This window comes from Leguminivora glycinivorella, chromosome 4 (genome assembly GCF_023078275.1).
Source record: "Leguminivora glycinivorella isolate SPB_JAAS2020 chromosome 4, LegGlyc_1.1, whole genome shotgun sequence".
NCBI classification, from domain to species: domain Eukaryota; kingdom Metazoa; phylum Arthropoda; class Insecta; order Lepidoptera; family Tortricidae; genus Leguminivora; species Leguminivora glycinivorella.
The window spans coordinates 1,991,172-2,009,308 of NC_062974.1; the positions used below are offsets into that span (position 1 = coordinate 1,991,172).

At 39.8% G+C, this 18,137-nt stretch overlaps 1 protein-coding gene across 1 annotated transcript in view; it reads right to left on the reverse strand.

Moving 5' to 3' along the window:
- Positions 1-606: 606 nt before the first annotated feature.
- Positions 607-18,137, reverse strand: part of LOC125225873 (glucose-6-phosphate 1-epimerase) — a 60,173-nt gene continuing 42,642 nt past the window's right edge. Inside the window, 7 exon segments of the mRNA XM_048129750.1 lie at positions 607-1,322; positions 2,588-2,739; positions 3,416-3,572; positions 5,472-5,652; positions 7,728-7,812; positions 7,815-7,883; positions 10,219-10,277. Of these exon segments, the coding sequence (XP_047985707.1) occupies positions 1,314-1,322; positions 2,588-2,739; positions 3,416-3,572; positions 5,472-5,652; positions 7,728-7,812; positions 7,815-7,883; positions 10,219-10,277 (712 nt within the window). The 3' untranslated portion in view covers positions 607-1,313.

Sequence of the window (18,137 nt, forward strand, 5' to 3'; positions counted from 1 at the left end):
TCATATTTTGTGTCACTATTTTCAAAATCAGATGAAAAATCTAGTTCATATTTTGTGTCACTATTTTCAAAATCAGATGATAAATCTAGGTCATGACTTTATCATTTTAAACAAATCAGTTTTGGTAATTATTTAATTGAAAAATGATGTAAAATTACATCTAGCTGTAAAATTTATGAGCAATTTATTTTGTATTGTATATTGAAAAAAAATACAAAGAGTTATAATTAGTTACACCACTACTATAGCGATGGTTGTCAATGTTGTCATACATTATATATTAAACACTACATTAGTTATTGTTTATTGTACACATGGAATGACATTATACATTACTTTTGTATTCACGAGTCAAATGACAAGACAGGATAAAAATATTTTATCTTAACCAAGAACGTCCAACGGTTACCTGTTAAACTGTTTTGTATCTAATGAGTTTACAAGAAAGAGAAGCAGAGCCCAACTAGGGGAGTACCTCCGCCTTACAGAAGACCGCGGCCAAATAGCACTAGACACTACTCATAGTGTTGTGTTCCTGCCGGTGAGTAAGGCTTGCCAGAGCTCAACGAGGGTCCGGTGTGCTGGTGACGGAAGGACCTACGGAACTAATTTGTTCCGTCTGTTGTCCTTTGAGTTGTCGGCAACCCGAACCCTCCTTGGAACTTGTACACTCCTTTTTGCTGTGTTTACAAGTTTCTAATGGGTTAGCAACGCGCATGCGACACTCCTTGTGTACACAAAGTATTCGGGAACTGCTCATTTGTTGGACACTTTCCCGATCGGGCGATTCCGGCATCATTCGGCTCGCATTGATCACATGACTTTTGACAGGGGAAAAAAGGGACGGTGCCATACATTAGAAAGGGGCAACACGATTCGACCCTGAACTGCTGTTAAATTTCGGTTTTGTAGGAAGTGTACTAAATATAGATGCAAACAAAGTGCTAAAAATATGTATACACGACATTATTGCTTACACGTTAAGGTTGTGAATACATGTTCTTGGCACGTTGTCCGCATGTTTACGTATTTAATACCTTGACTTGAGTGGAACTAGCAGGAACATGAAAAAATTCGTATTTTTTAGACACCGAAAAAATAATAGTACTTAGGTACATACTATTATATCTTCGGTGTCTAAAAAATATGAGTTTTTTCATGTTCCTGCTAGTTCCACTGCTTGAAAAGTGCAGATATAGACTGAAGTAGGACGTTGAAAAGGTAACCGTGAATAGGCGAGGAATGTGTTGTGTATTGTCGGGTCCGTAATTGACGAGCGCTGGACGGCTGTAGGCGACGAGAGCGCCATCTGCTTACATCACCTGCAAAGTATACATGTACTATCAAACACAGGCTTCTTACATTTCTTACTATACATACGATATGGTTAAGGTTAAGCATAAAAGATCGGCCACACATGCGAGTTTTGAGAGCGTAGCGTTAGCGGAGGGCAATGATAGCGGTGCGCCCAGCGAACATCGGCGGGAACTAACAAGCGCGAATTGCGAGCGGAATGCGCGCGCATTCTGCTCCGCTAACGCTACGCTATCAAAACGCTTTATGTGTGGCGGTGGCTTCATTGGAATATTAAATAATAAGTAAAAATGTTTGGCTGCGCGAAGCACGCCTCTCAAATGTCCAGGTCCAGAACACCATTGCTCCAGACAGGAAAAGACAAACAAAAGTGTCAACGCCCACCGCGCACCGAGGCAACATTTTTAATAAATAAATAAATATTGGGGACACCTTACACAGATCAACTTAGCCCCAAACTAAGCAAAGCTTGTACTATGGGTGCTAAGCGACGATATACATACTTAAATAGATAAATACATACTTATATACATAGAAAACATCCATGACTCAGGAACAAATATGAGTGTGCTCATCACACAAATAAATGCCCTTACCGGGATTCGAACCTGGGACCGCGGCTCAGCAGGTAGGGTCACTACCGACTGAGCCAGACCGGTCGTCAATTCGTCATTATACAAGTTGTAGCCTTGGTGTGCGAGCGGGATGCCACTATACCTTTATGTAGAGTGCTATCTCTCTCTGTCCTATATTTGTAGTATCTGCGAGGCTTCGAAAGCAGTCCCGAGTAGAAGAACAATAGGAGCGGCGACTCTCGCTGCCTCGACGTACACCATGTTGGGGAACTCTTCGCCAGTCTCAGATGTGCGAGAGGGACGACACTATACAGATGCGTATCGTTGTCTCACTCTGTATCATTAATGTACCTGTAGTATCTGCGAGGCTTCGAAAGCAGTTCCAGGCAGTAGAACAATAGGAGCGGCGACTCTCGCTGTCTCGACGCACACCATGTTGGGAAACTCTTCGCCAGTCTCAGATGTGCGAGAGGGACGACACTATACAGATTGTATCGTTGTCTCACTCTGTATCATTAATGTACCTGTAGTATCTGCGAGGCTTCGAAAGCAGTTCCAGGCAATAGAACAATAGGAGCGGCGACTCTCGCTGTCTCGACGCACACCATGTTGGGAAACTCTTCGCCAGTCTCAGATGTGCGAGAGGGACGACACTATACAGATGTGTATCGTTGTCTCACTCTGTATCATTAATGTACCTGTAGTATCTGCGAGGCTTCGAAAGCAGTTCCAGGCAACAGAACAATAGGAGCGGCGACTCGCGCTGCCTCGACGCACACCATGTTGGGGAACTCGTCGTCGCCGAAGTCGGGAATCTCTTTAGCGTACTCCGCCCAGGGGTTCCAGATCACTGGAGAATTACGATACAAATCATCATTATGAAATAAAAAATGCATATAGTAGCAGAAGAGCTGGTAGCCTAGTGGTAAGAGCGTGCGACTTTCGATCCGGAGGTCGCGGGTTCGAACCCCGGCTCGTACCAATGTGTTTTTCGGAACATATGTTATCCCGGCATTTGCTACAGCTCATGGGAGCCTGGGGTCCGCTTTGACAACTAATCCCATGATTTAGCGTAGGGTAGGTACTAGTTTTTACGAAAGCGACTGCCATCTGACCTTCCAACCCGAAGGGTAAAGGCCTACGTTATTGGATTTGTCCGGTTTTCTCACGATGTTTTCCTTCACCGAAAAGCGACTGGCAAATATCAAATGAGATTTCGCACATAAATTCCGAAAAACTCATTGGTGCGAGCCGGGGTTCGAACCCGCGACCTCCGGAACGAAAGTCGCACGTACTTACCGCTAGGCTACCAGGATATTCAGGTAGGTTGTATTGTATCTCAATACAAAGCATTATTCATGGTAAACAAACAATACATACACATTAACAGTTAAAAACATTGATATTGATTACCACGAAATGGTCCCGCCTCAGCATAATGCTAACCATAGAGTCAGCGCTGATTTTCCGGCGAGGCCACTTGCGGGCCACGGACGCAAACGTGCAACACGGTGTATATTACTAACCGGTGTCAGGGAAGTTGTATTTCTGTATCCGCATCTTGCGTCCGCTGACCACGTTGGTGATGATGTGCTCCTGCATAGTGTTCTGGTAGATACGGTCCGTCCATTCGTTGATGGTCACCACTTCTCGGGTTTCTTGGTAGACTGTGCCTTCCCGCGTCTGGATATAGATATAGATATAGATGTTTATTGGTAAAATATTCACATTTACACGTCAATTATTTACATACAATGATTATTTAGAAAAAAAAATCACATTTCACATTGGGTATTCTAAGTAATGCAGACACACATATTACATTAGTAGGTACACGATCCAGTCAATGACCCGTAGGTATCAAGGAACTCATCCAAAGTATAGCAAGCCATTTCAAGTAGGATGGATTTTAGTTTGCGGACAAATATTGCATCGCTAGAAGCTTGCTTTATGTCATCATGCAGTATATTGTAAAGTCTGATACCCATATTGATGATATTGGAAGTAGATAGATAGATAGAATACTCTTTATTGGCACACCTCAGCATAAGATACAGTGGAGACAAAACAAATGATTATAAATAGAGGCAGACAACAGGCGGTCTTATCGCTAAAGAGCGATCTCTACCAGACAACCTTTGGGTAGCGGAAATAACAAACATAATCAAAAAGAATAGGTGCTTCGAAATAAAAAAATCATAATTATTCTAATGTCCAATATACAAATTGAATAAACATACACATATAAGAGAATATAAATAGACTTACATAAACATACTTAAATAGTAATAGACAACCAGCCAGATATATAGTATCAAACCAAAAATATACAGCAATCATACCAACCACAAAGTAAATATAGCAATACGAACACTAAGGGAGAAATAGATAATGTTCTTTAAGCATTTTTAAAGTACGTAGTAGGTTTATATTAAATTATGGGGAGAAAAGAGGTTTATAAAGTCGAAAAAACAATTAGTGAACCAAGACCTAAATCAAGGGTGAACAGGCATCTTCTGGGCGAGCTCACTCCATCGTAGGTCACGTCTTCGCCTTTGGCTAGTCTGTGGCCAAGAGTAAACCCATTTATAATTTTAAAAAAACCGGCCAAGAGAGTGTCGGACCACGCTCAGTGTAGGGTTCCGTAGTTTTCCGTATTTTTCTCAAAAACTACTGAACCTATCAAGTTCAAAACAATTTTCCTAGAAAGTCTTTATAAAGTTCTACTTTTGTGATTTTTTTCATATTTTTTAAACATATGGTTCAAAAGTTAGAGGGGGGGACGCACTTTTTTTTTTAATTTATTTAGAAATCAAACAGCCTTTTACAAAGTACGGTTTACAAAAATATATATAAATCTAGGCCTAGAGTTTCCTACATTACTAGATGGTTAAATTTAAGTAAAAATAGTTAACAAAATTACACACGCAGTAGTTGAGTACACACGCAAGGATGCATCTTATATTTTTCCTTTAAGAGCGATTATTTCCGAAAATATTAATATTATCAAAAAACGATCTTAGTAAACCCTTATTCATTTTTAAATACCTATCCAACAATATATCACACGTTGGGGTTAGAATGAAAAAAAAATATCAGCCCCCACTTTACATGTACCCTAATAAAACATTTTTTTCCATTTTTTATTTTTGCACTTTGTTGGCGTGATTGATATACATATTGATATCAAATTTCAGCTTTCTAGTGCTAACGGTTACTGAGATTATCCGCGGACGGACGGACGGACGGACGGACGGACAGACAGACATGGCGAAACTATAAGGGTTCCTAGTTGACTACGGAACCCTAAAAAGATGATCTAAAGTTCAAAAGTTTCAAAATTCACAGTTTGAATAAAACAAATTTGAGATAAGTTATCTGGAAGTCGAAGGTTTTATATTGCTAGATGAGTCAGTTAGTATATCAGTCAATGAGAATATCCTGATTTTCAGATGTTTGTATCTTCAGTACATGCCGGTAGTTGCAGCAGTGGCAATGGCAACTTGTGTAGAGAAGCTGGCATCTGAACGTGAGCTCCTTGCTGTTACACTCGCCACAGTGAGAGCGGGGCCAGTGACTCACCTTGTCAATGAACATGCACCCGTGCATGCCGGTGATCTGGCAGCGCCTCACGTCGGGCACCTTGAAGTAGGTGTGCAGGAGGAGCTGGCAGCTGAAGGTCAGCTCCTTGCTGGGGTTGTACACGCCGATGTTGAAGTGAAGCTCCTTCTCGCGGAGGATCAGTCGGTACGTCAGTCTGAACCTGCAAATGTTTTACGATCATATAAAATGTGTCATTTATTCGACCTAAACTCATCTTCAATAGGGACGACTACAAAAAAAATAGCATTCTGTTTAGTCCGTCAGTTAGATCGTCCAAAAATACTGAGCACACATTTTCGCTTTTTCTAATTATTGAAAAAATACAAAGATATAGAGCATCTAAGTTCCGGAGTGGGGGCTTGTGACGTCACTTCTAAATATGAATTGTACCTAGGCGTGACGTCACGCGAAACTTCAACGCACTGTACCGTCGTAATTTTTCGTTTGCGAGAAAAAAGAAAAAATACGTGTCTAAAATTCTTTGGTAATCTAACTGACGGACTAATTAGTTTTATTTTAGCCGTCGCGCCTGTTGTATTTTAAATTAAGCCTATCCAGGAGCGACTTGGAGGAACTAGGGGTCACCTTTCGACGTGTCAAGAATCGAAAGCGACGCCAAACGCCGCAGAAATGCAGGCTGGCTCTGTCGCGCCAATACACAAGAGCGATAGAGATAGAATTGATTGCATTTCCAGGGCCTTTCTAAGTGCCAGCGCACTATCCATACAAAACCGTCTATGCAGTGTAATGTCGTCGTCCACATGAGATGAGCATTTCTTATTTTTTGCCATTTTTTTTTTATTTTGATTTTTTTAGGGAATTTTAGGTCAATTGTACTCAGAATCACGAGTACTTTAAATCTCACTGAGAGACAAAAAGTGTCCCAGAATTTCCATACATTTTTGTTACTTTCCTCTTTTGTTACTCCACACAACATGTATGGAAAATGGTAACAAAATAAGAAAAAATGGTATGGGACAATTTTTTTAACTGCTAGGATTGAAAAAGCTAATGATTCTGAGTAGAAATTGCGTTTTTTTTTTCTTCAAAATGTCACATTTTTTAAAAGTGGCAAAAAAATAAGAAATGCTCAGATAGAGTTTTATCTCCTTCGACTGAGATGAGATGTTTGTACGACTAATGCATCTCGTTCAAATAGTCAAGTAACTGTTAAGAGCTAATGTTATTGCTATTGGTACTCACTGGAAGAGCCATATGGAGTGCGTAAAATCGTCGTCTATGAGGCAAAGGGCAACTTCTGGGGATTTTTTCCGACACCTTTTCTAGGTGCCAGTGCGCTATCTAAACAAAACCGTCTATGCAGTGTAAAGTCGTCGTCCATGAGACAGAGCTCGACCTCCACCTTAAATGTCTGTAGAACTACTACACTCTAATAACAACAATACATAATGCGGTTGATACTTACTGGAAGTGCGTGCGGAGTGTCAATGCTTAGCGTTTGACAGCGTGACAGCGGTTTGGCTTGCGCTCGCTTCGGCGTCGGTTCTGATGTAAAAGGCGGGATCTATTTTATATTATATATATTAATACCCTATCTTGTGTCCCACTGATGGGCAAAGGCCTCCCCCATGGATCTCCATCCGTCACGGTCTTGAGCAATCTCTGGCCAGTCGTCATGATATGCGTTTAGGTCATCCCGCCATCTCCGCCTGGGTCTGCCAGATCCTCGCCCGTCTTGCGGCACACAAATCGTGGAAATTTTTGCCCACCTCTGTGGGTGCATGCGACAGACATGGCCGGCCCAGTCCCATTTAAGCATGGCGGTCTTAACCCCAACATCAGTAATGCCTGTTTTGGAGCGCAGCGTAGAGTTGCGGATTCGATCAGTCCGTTTTACTCCTAGGATGCTGCGCTCCATAGCTCTTTGGCAAACCTTCAATTTGGTCTTTTGCGCCTCGGTGAGTGACCAGGTTTGAGCACTGTAGGTTAGGACAGGCAGGATGCACATGTCGACGAGTTTCCGTTTTAAGGTCAGAGGAAGGTCGCCCTTCATCAGTTCCTTCATAGACCAGTAGCTTCTCCATGCGTTTTGGATCCGTCTTTCGACTTCTTTGTCCTGTCTTTGGCTGAAGGAAACTAATTGGCCTAGGTACAGATACTCGTCGGCATAGTTAATTGCCTGCCCGTCTACCTCGACCCTACTTTTTGTGCTGTTGGTCATGATTGGGATCTAGTGAAATAAAAAGTTAGTGTTCTAATTTCATGAATACTCACTGGAAGTGCCACATGGATCGCGTAAAGTCATCGTCTATGAGGCAGAGGACAGCTTCAACGTCTCCGCTGGGGAGCCGTTCCGGCGCCTTTCTAGGTGCCAGCGCGCTATCCGCGCGAACCCGTGCTGCGGCCCGAACGCCCATTGTCCGAATTGTGCTGTAATATGAAGACAACAGAGCTTTAGACTAATTTCAGATAACCGAATGTTCGCTAAGGACTGTTCAGGACATAATTTTTAACTAAAGGGAAAACGGTAAAATTCACACCTCCGGCAGGACTCGAACCTGTCTCATCTCTTTCAAATCAATATGTGTGAAAAAACGGGACGCCACTACGATGTTGCCACTTTTTGTGTAACAGACAACAAAAAATATGGTCAAATGAAACAATTATTTACAATTAGGTATGTCTAAAAAAATTATTATTTCCTGCGACCTGCGAGTGCGCTTAAATTCTCGAGTTTTATATGGCCTTAACCATACATTAAAATACGGTTATCAACACATACTGCGCATTCAATATTCAACAGCGATAATATCCAATAGTTAAGTATAATAAGTACCAACTCATTACTATTACGTCAACGCCTACTTATTGCAAATAAAAACTTTTAAGCACGGAGCCAATAATAAAATCGTATAATTATTGTACATGCATTCAATAAATACATGCGATAGCTATAATAAATATGTGGAAGTCCAGTTTTTTACATTTGCAGTGAATTCAATGCAATAAACTTTGAAATACAGATATTATTTTAAGTGTTCGATTATATACTTCCCCGGCCTGGCCTAGCGCGTAGTGACCCTGCCTGCTACTGTGCTGCTACGCCGCGGTCCCGGGTTCGAATCCCGGTAAGCGCATTTATTTGTGTGATAAACGTCACTTTAGACTTGACACTGACATCACTGACATATATGAATCATAGCGTATCTAGAGTTAATTTTAGGTATAATTAAAGTTCAAATCAGTGAGTTGGTAAGTTGGTATGGTAGTAAGTCTGGCGTAGTTGGTAGTGACCCTGCCTGCTAAGCCGCGGTCCCGGGTTTGAATCCCGGTAAGGGCATTTATTTGTGTGATGAACACAGATATTTGTTCCTGAGTCATGGATGTTTTCTATGTATATAAGTATGTATTTATCTATATAAGTATGTATATCGTCGCCTCACCCATAGTACAAGCTTTGCTTAGATTGGGGCTAGGTTGATCTGTGTAAGGTGTCCCCCAATATTAAAAATAATAATAATATTAAAAGTCTAAGTATAGATACAAAACGTACGTAACGTTATACGCCCTATTACTAATGAGTTTACTAAAAGAGTCAGTAAAATGGCTAATTTAAACGGCCTGACAGTGACCCATCTGTATTAAGAGCATGATGGACTAGAAATTATATCTAGATGGAAAATAACTTGGGTATTTTTTTTCTCTGCGTAGGTTCGAACATAGAATTACATATAAATTGAAAAAGCATAAGTAAATGTGATTGTGGACACTAATAAAATGGCTCTATGTAGTGATTATCTACATAAAAATTAAAGGCTCATTTAATTCAACTGTTAGTGGTTAGTTTTGTATAACTGATGGTGCATGTTAATGAATAGTTATAAGTACTTAATATAAGAGTGCATAACCTCGCCGTTAAACTTTGGTTTGGCGAAATTGTAGCAGTAAGCATCTTTCTAGTGTTATTATTATTTAAAAAAAAAAAAACTTGACCCTTACACACATTATTTAATAATCATAAATGACAGTAAAATATCAACACGAACCTTATTACGGTGAGCAATAATTTATATCGACATTTACGACTACCGCTTACGAGTTACCCTATTCTACCATTAATTGCTTAATCCAAATTTAGAATAAATAATTCATGAATTGCAATAATCCTTATATGTGTATAACACCTGTAGGTTTACAGTGTCATGACAAGTAATGTTAAATTTAGCCAATATAAAATGAGCTTGAATTTTGTGATAATTATATGTATTGCAAGATCAGATGTATACTTTGCTTGTACCAGACCAGTTGTCAGTTATGAAACGGGTTCTGGGGCAGTTTATAGATATTGGCAACGTCATTTGCTTAAGTTCCCTGAGGAGTTTTCAACAGGTGTCACTGAATATTATTTTGTACCGCTACAAGTCTATTTGTGGCCAAATAAATCTAATATCTTACCCAGACAAAGATAATTTATTTTTTTAAATAGGCATATTATTACAATGCGCTTAAGAACGTCAAATAAATAAAGCTACGCCTCATTCTCGAGAAGATTTCAGTCCCCCTTCAGTTGGAGGAGAGTATCCACTATGGGACCGGCAAGAAACACGGCGGGTCACTTCTTTTCAAATCATCATCATCAGACGGTTCGATTTGCGTGCTTTATTCGCACATATATTTTAAAGATACTATATAGATAGGTACCCTTCTCATTCAATAGTTTTACATATTTTTCTGGTCAAAAAGAATATTCAAGTAAAATACTTACGAAACACGAAAGGTATCCCTCCTCGTATCGCTCGCTTGCCATCGAACACTGCTTGTTTACTGAAACAAAAACAACTTTTACAAACAATTGTCAAAACAGAAAGGATTACACGAAACCCGAGAATCTCCTCAAAAAACAATTTTTAACAATAATTCTTAAGAAGCCCCATGAAAACTGTTTGCAAAGGAAAACAAAGAAATAAATAAAGACATTTCGTAAAGTTTGTTTAAAAGTAAAAACAGGATTGTTTTACAAAAGGCATTGAAAGGCGTTATGTTATGTTGCGCAGTTAAGGCTCAACGGCATCAATAAATAAATGATACCTTAATATTATAAAGTTACAAATAAAAAACCTTAAGGCTAATGCATTTTTTATACACGGTAACATAACATGAGGAAACCGAAAGATTTTAACAACGAATTTCTGAGGCCAAAAGAAAGACAAAATGTTATATGAAGTAAAAAAAATCGCAAAGGAAAAAACGAAAGTTATTTCCGATTTCCTTGGAATAAAACAATAAACCACTTTATTCGTCTATTTCTCGAAAATGAAAGTGTATTATACTCGTATGTTATGTACCTATCACCCTTACCTCTTACTCGTACGTTAACATATGTATTCGCTCGTCAGAAATTAAATTAGCTCGATATAATATACAAGTTTTAGTTTTAAATATGTATCTAAATAAGATTATAGACATTTCCCCAAACATCTAGATATAATGTCTGTCACACCATACGCGTTAATAATTTTAATAGGCTATCCGAAGACCCGTCATGTCTATATCGAGCAGCGCATTGCTCTGCATTGCTCACATAAGTCTAAAACACGAACCATTACAATACACGCCAGAAGTCATGACCACGGCTAACCGCAAACTAAAGGGTTGCCAGGTAAATAAACTGATTTGCAGGATAAAGCCAGGATATTTTTGTTTTTACGGTTTATCAAAGGTTTGCTGCATTAAATTACTTAAACATATTATTCAGAGAGAATTCTCTTTCACTGGATTTACCATTTGCCACTCCAAACAAATAGACGTAGACGCATATATTACGACTTTGACATCCGATTTTGACTATAAGAAAAACTAAGGAAATATTTTTGTCCTCATCATGATTTTATCTCTAGAATATTCTGATTTCCAGGACCTAAAACATATAATTTCCTTATTTTGCAAATCTTACCTAAAATGCCCGACATATTGATTCATAGTCCTATTTTTGTGTTAATATAGTTTATGGCCTGTTTATATCTGCTATTTTTGGTACATGAATAAGTGATTTTTTTTTTTTTTTATAGTCTATTTAACATGCCCAACAAGTAACTAAAAGCAAAACCCATACCGCGTTTAGTCGCCTGATAAGTAAGAGTGATAAGTTATAGCGAACAAATAACATCAAAATATGTTTATCTGCATCTCTAAATCTTTATCTCGACCAATCTGGCATAGTTGCATATTATGAAAGCAAATAGAACGCGCAATGGGGCCCGTAGATATATTTAGCCCGGGTCTGGTAACCCTGCGTCGTCTACGCACATCACCAAGGCATTCAACCCCTCGAAGAATTACTTCTCGAAACAAGATCAATTTTAGCGGTTGCATTCCATCACGGCTCGCGTAGTGCAAAAAGCACCCTTATATTATAAATGCATCAGTGGACAGGACGGCAAAAACGGCCCGGCCGAGTTGGATATAAATTATTTATGCCATTTTAAACATTTTGGAGTCCGCGTCGGGAGGACAGCGGTGACAACGGATGTTGTTCTCGTCACTTGCACTTTATCGCCTCCTAGTTCAAGTAATTTTGAGTTTTGACGACTTACTGTACTCGGTAGCCTAAGTGGCCGATGGTCCAGAGTTCGAGCCCCGTCAATAGGAAATACCTACGTGATATAAGCGCAGATATTTGATGCTGTTCTTAAATTTCATGTGAAGTTGTGGTTTCTGACGCGAAGGTCTGTTATGAACATAATGGTTTTTTTTTAGGTAAGTATTCCAGAGCACAGGCCGCATCAATGGACTTGACTCATAATGACTGACTCGTGATAGAATCTGTTCCAAAGAAAAGTGCCGTGAAATGTACGGGGCCTAACTAAACATTACTAGTATGTGACTTTTTTCTTTCAACAGATTTTACCACTAAAATGAAAACGTAGATACGACGACAAACGCGTTAGTGTAATCTTTTAGTACTCATAATTTTCTAGAATTTGTACTGGTTCTGGCCTGAGGGCCCTGAGGCAAACTCTCGCTAACGTTCAGTGAGAAATAAGAAGAGCTGCCAAGCACTCCTTTGACGTACAGGCTTATTGATACACTAGATGATGGTTGCCTTTAACGGATGACTTTAGCCTGTTTGTAAAATAAATGAACAAAAGATCGAGTTAAAATATGATTGAAGGTCAAATATTTTGACTATTCTATTACTGGCTTGGAATTTAGCACTGCGACTTTTCATCCCCGATAAAAGAGGCAGTGAAAACAAGATGGAGAATGATATGCTGAGTTAAGAGTCCGAAAACGACTTCAAGGATAGGGCGAAGTAGAAACCAAAAGCCAAGCCACCATGTACAGATGTAGTGCAAATAGGGTTTCCTTCGTATTTTTCCGGAAATGTTCCTATTTGTCATGCTATTTCAGTCATCTTGTACTGACACTGACTGAAATAGCATGACACGTTCGTACGTTTCCGTAACAATGCGAAGGCAAATCTTTTCGCACTACATCTGTACGATCTAGGATACATAGCTTAGAACAGTGGTGGGCAAACTTTTTCAGTTGGGCCAAATTTTGCCAAAATTTGAAGGAATTTTAGAGGGCCAGATGTACATCAAAAATGCATTCTTACTAAAGTGCTGGACATAACTATCACACTTTATTCTGAAGGACCAATGGCCGGCGGGATCCATCATCATCATCCTTCCGCGGGTCGTACTTTGCCCTTTGCCCACCACTGGCTCAAATATTGACAAGAAGATCAAATATTGATGACGACTTGACGAGTAATAATGGAAATAGAGAAGCCTGGACACAACTCAGCAATTACTGATAATAAATACAGACTAGGGCTTGCAATATCGGACGATTTTCAATTCCGGAACTGGTTTTCGAGATTGGACTTCAATTCCGGAATTCCGGAACTAGTTCCGGAATTGAACAATTTTTTTATTGTTTTGTTTTCTGGTGGATTTCTGATGAAATAATACAATTTTAAATTGAAATTTATTATTAATCGACGTTTAAGACAATACCTCCGTACCTGAAAGGCATATAACACTGCAATTTTCATTTTAGTAATTTTACAGGAGAGTCCATTTTGTGTCAAATCGGTCTTGCGAAGTATTTCGAACAACATCAAACGATACAAACGAGGTTTTAGTGCCAGTTTTGTGATAGTAGTTAACATTAAAGTAAATATATTTAGCATTATTATTTAATAGAATTTGACACATCATTCAGTAATAAAAAAAACTACATATTTTAGACAAGAACTAAATAAAACTACCCCAAATACAGTGTTTTCCTTCTGAACTTATTTCATATTTGAGGATTTACAGCAATATGGACGAGGACAACATTATTGTTTTATCAATTAATCTAATAAAAACAAGGGTTTTAAATGCATATGCATCGATTGTCCACCGAAATAATGAAAAAGTAATAATTTACAACAATGGCACAACGTCTTATTCATATAAATGTAATAAAATAAATATTGAATTACCTGTATCAGACTCGAGGCCCAAAAAGTCAGATTTCCTGATTTATACCTAGGTACATGTATGTACACCTTGAATTTTTGTAAAAAATAAAGCATACTTTTCATATCCACGATTTTCCATACGTTGCAGTAAAGTCCACCAGTTTAGTAAAATATGCACACGTCTTTGTGAAAAGTGTATAAGTAACTACGACGTTACGCTTGTGAATGAATGTAATACCAAATACTACGATTTGCATCTGAATTTAAGTTCGCAAAACCAGAAAGTGACAATGGTTAGATCATATTAGTGGGTTAAAATTTAAAATTACACTATCTCGCTCTAATTAGCCCCTTTGGCCATAAAATAGGGTCCTGAGTCCGAGCAGTGTCTAAATTATGAATTTACATATTTCTTATACATTCTGTGGTAATTTTGTAAAATAACCAGGCTGATATTACACGTTTTCATCTAAAAATACATATTTTTTCAATTCCGGAATTTTCGAGATTATGTGTTTCAATTCCGGAACTGTAATATCGGAAAAATTGACCGAAATTCCGGAATTTCGAGATTCCGGAATTCCGGAATGCAAGCCCTAATACAGACGGACCAACCAATTATAAATCATAAATTATTGACATCATGGCCTTCATAGAGCTATAAAATGAATAAGTATAAGCTTAAATAGCTACTGTACTGTAAATTAAAATCCATTTTTTTGGAAGCAATCCCGGAGGCCTTCGAGGCAAGGAGACAGCTTCTTTTGTGTGCGGGGAATAGGTTGGTGAATATTTCGGCGCATGTGGCTCTAACTCTGTTACGGTCCTGTTTTGGCGTTCCCCGAATCACCTATTTTCTGCGCACCGTACCAACTTGGCGTTTTCCCGAGCTTATTGACTCATTGGATGGCGTTTTGAGGGATTCGGTAGAGTCGTTGTTAAACGTTTCTCTCAGTGCAGTCCAGTGGGATCAGGCTTCCCTTCCTATTCGGTCGGGTGGACTAGGCGTGAGGCGAGCACGGGATGTGAGTTTGCCGGCCTTTCTGGCGTCGGCGGCGGGGGTGGTGGGCCTTGTCACTCAAATTTTAACTCCTAATGGTGTCGAGGTTTCCATTCCTTTTGCTGCGGATGCCAGGGAGGCTTGGTTGACTCTCAACCCTGACGCAGCGATGCCGGAAAGACCGGACCTTCAACGTTTGTGGGACGATGTAGGGGTTAAGCGGGTGCTTGAGGGCTTATTGGACAGTGCGGAGGGTGTGGATAAAGCCAGGATTCTTTCAGTGTCGGAGCCTGAGTCTGGAGCGTGGCTACACGCACTTCCGTCACCACACTTGGGCACACTACTGGATAGCGACTCGACGCGGATTGCGGTGGCTCTTCGCCTCGGCTGTGCGGTGTGTGAACCTCACATATGCATCTGCGGCACTATGGTGGAGAGCAACGGTCATCACGCGTTGAGTTGTTGTCGGTGTGCGGGGAGGTTCCCGCGGCACCACGCGCTTAACGATATCGTGCGGAGGGCGTTGGTGTCTGCGAATGTCCCTTGCGTGCTGGAGCCTCCTGGTCTCTGTCGCTCTGACGGGAAGAGACCGGATGGGTTGACGTTGGTTCCTTGGGAGAGGGGAAGGTGTTTAGTTTGGGACGCAACGTGTGTCAGCACTTTCGCCACTTCGCATATTGGCCGTACCGCGAGAGTGGCACGGGCGGCGGCTGAGTTAGCTGCAGCTCGCAAGCGGGAGAAGTACGCGATCCTTGCGAACTATTTGTTTATCCCGCTTGCAGTGGAGACTACCGGTTGCTGGTGTGCGGAGGCCAGAGTGTTTTTCGGGGAGGTGGGAAGACGCTTGAGGGAGAGGGGTCTGGATCCTCGCTCTGGGACCTTCCTGATGCAAAGGTTATCCATCGCGGTTCAACGCGGTAATGCGGCAAGCGTTATGGGTACCTTTGCATCAGGAGGCTCACGGGGGGGCTTGGTAGGTTAGGTTTAATTATGTATCTGTGTATGTTTTTGTGTGTGTGTAATTAGGTTAGATCTAGTTTTTAAGTGCTTGCATGTATGTACTGTAAAAGGTGTTCCAATTACGTTATATTTATATTGCATGTACAGTATACAGCATGTACTTTGATTAAAATTTCAATACAAACAAACTTGAAGCACATGTATTTTCATACATCCTTAATAGCTCAAGTCTCATAATAAAACAGCTTGATAAAATAATTAAACACAATTAAAAACAGGATAAAAACGCTAATTCATAAAAGATATATTAAATAACCACATTCCGGAACACTTGGCTATTACGATACATAATTTGTATAATTATGCTCTGGTGTACACATTAATTGGCAATAAAAAAGTCCCGTTCGTAATGAAGGGAATGCATATAGGTGACATTTCTAATACCAAGTATAGAAGTCACCTTTTAGCGCGATCTATAATAAGAATGCATTGCTACTAGGTCAATTCGACCGCACATTGTGAATTGTGATGTCAACAATGTTTCGTTTTGTTATCATTCAATTGACCGATATATCCCGCGAAGCTTTGACGCGAATAGTCTGTGCGAAAAACAAAAGAGTCAAGGAGTAAATAATAGGGGCTACAACTTCTATGTAAACCGTCTTGCAAGTGGCAACTATTGAGTCACTTATTGTATCAGAGAAGTGTTGCTATGATAAATAAAAAATAAATAGTTCCATTTCTCTACTCTTTATTGGAACCTACGGCCCCATACATAACAGCTATTTTAGCTGAAATCGTTGACGCTAGACGCCGATCGAAACGCAATCAGGCTCTGTCGCGCCAATACGAACGAGAGATAGAGCTACGAAAACTATTATCGTAAGAGTTTGTGCATTTGGCTAAGTACCTAGGAATTCTTCTTTTTCCGAACAGGTTTAATATTAATAACAAAATGATATCAATATGTAAGTTGTCGAATTGGCTTGCAAGGGCCCGTTAAGATGACATTTTATATGCATTCGCTACTTCTTGCATTATATTTTTATCCATTGTCAATGAGTTTAATTACATATTACTCGTATCGACAGGTAATAGGAGCCGACAAAGTGTTTAACATAATTGTTAAGGTTCGCAAACATTTTACAATACTGTCAACCGGGGTTAATGGGGCTGGGGTGAATTGCGACAAAACTTTAATTATGAGCTAATTGGTCATTTCTTTATATTCGTAACTAAACTACCCACCATAAATTGAAGTGTATTAAAATTATTCAATGATAAAATTTTCACGAGTATTTCTTGAAAAAAATGTCAAGATAACTCGATGCCTAGAAATATAGTCTTCTACATACATACAACTCACGCATGCATTTCCAAACGGGGTAGGCAGAGCACAAACTTGGCAACTAAGGATTTGAAAGAAAACTAAATTGTAATATTGCAGTGAAGCGTTGCCAGCCCATTCCACAATGGAATGGAACTCATATCCGGAGTCGACTTCTACAACATCCCCGGGAGGAAAGGGGGTGGTGATTTAGTGAAACTCTTACACGTTTAATTTAGTCTTTTTTACCTATGCATAACTGCATTACCTATGTATCTTCTATCACTCTTGAATATTCAAGTATTCTTGCATAGTCAAAGAGAAAGAAATGGTTGGAAGCTCTCAACACCCCAAAACGCCCAACCTTTCCACGAAACGTAGACTAGATAAACTTTTAATTGAGAATTCCGAATGAAATTCCTTCATGAGTCGGGAGCCGATACATTCCTTCGGCAGCCGAGTTTTTGCACCGGCTACTTCTGACCACCTATACACCTTATTTGTTACACATTTAGGTTGAACATGAACAATAGTTGTCAGTCTAAAGTCCAGACAAAACAGTAAATATAACTTTCTTCTACCTAATTATATCCGTTTCGGAAACAGTAGAGGTATTCAGCAATTAAAAAGTTTAAAGTTATGCTAAATGGGCCATTTAGAAACGCCATTTTGTGCTTTTGGAAACAATGAAAGAGTTCGCGGTTAGGTGAAAAAGGTGTTTAGATAATTTATCAAGCAGGGAATTCCTTTGTTCTCTGAGAGTCGATAGTCTGTTAATCGCAGACCATGCATTGGAGTAGATGTAGCACGATGCTTGGTACAGTGTAACGAGCTAGTCAGGTGGTCAAAAGTTACTTTTTAGGCGACTTTTGGTACTCTTCTGTGGCAAGGTACGTGATTTTGCCGCTTTTATTTTAATTAAAA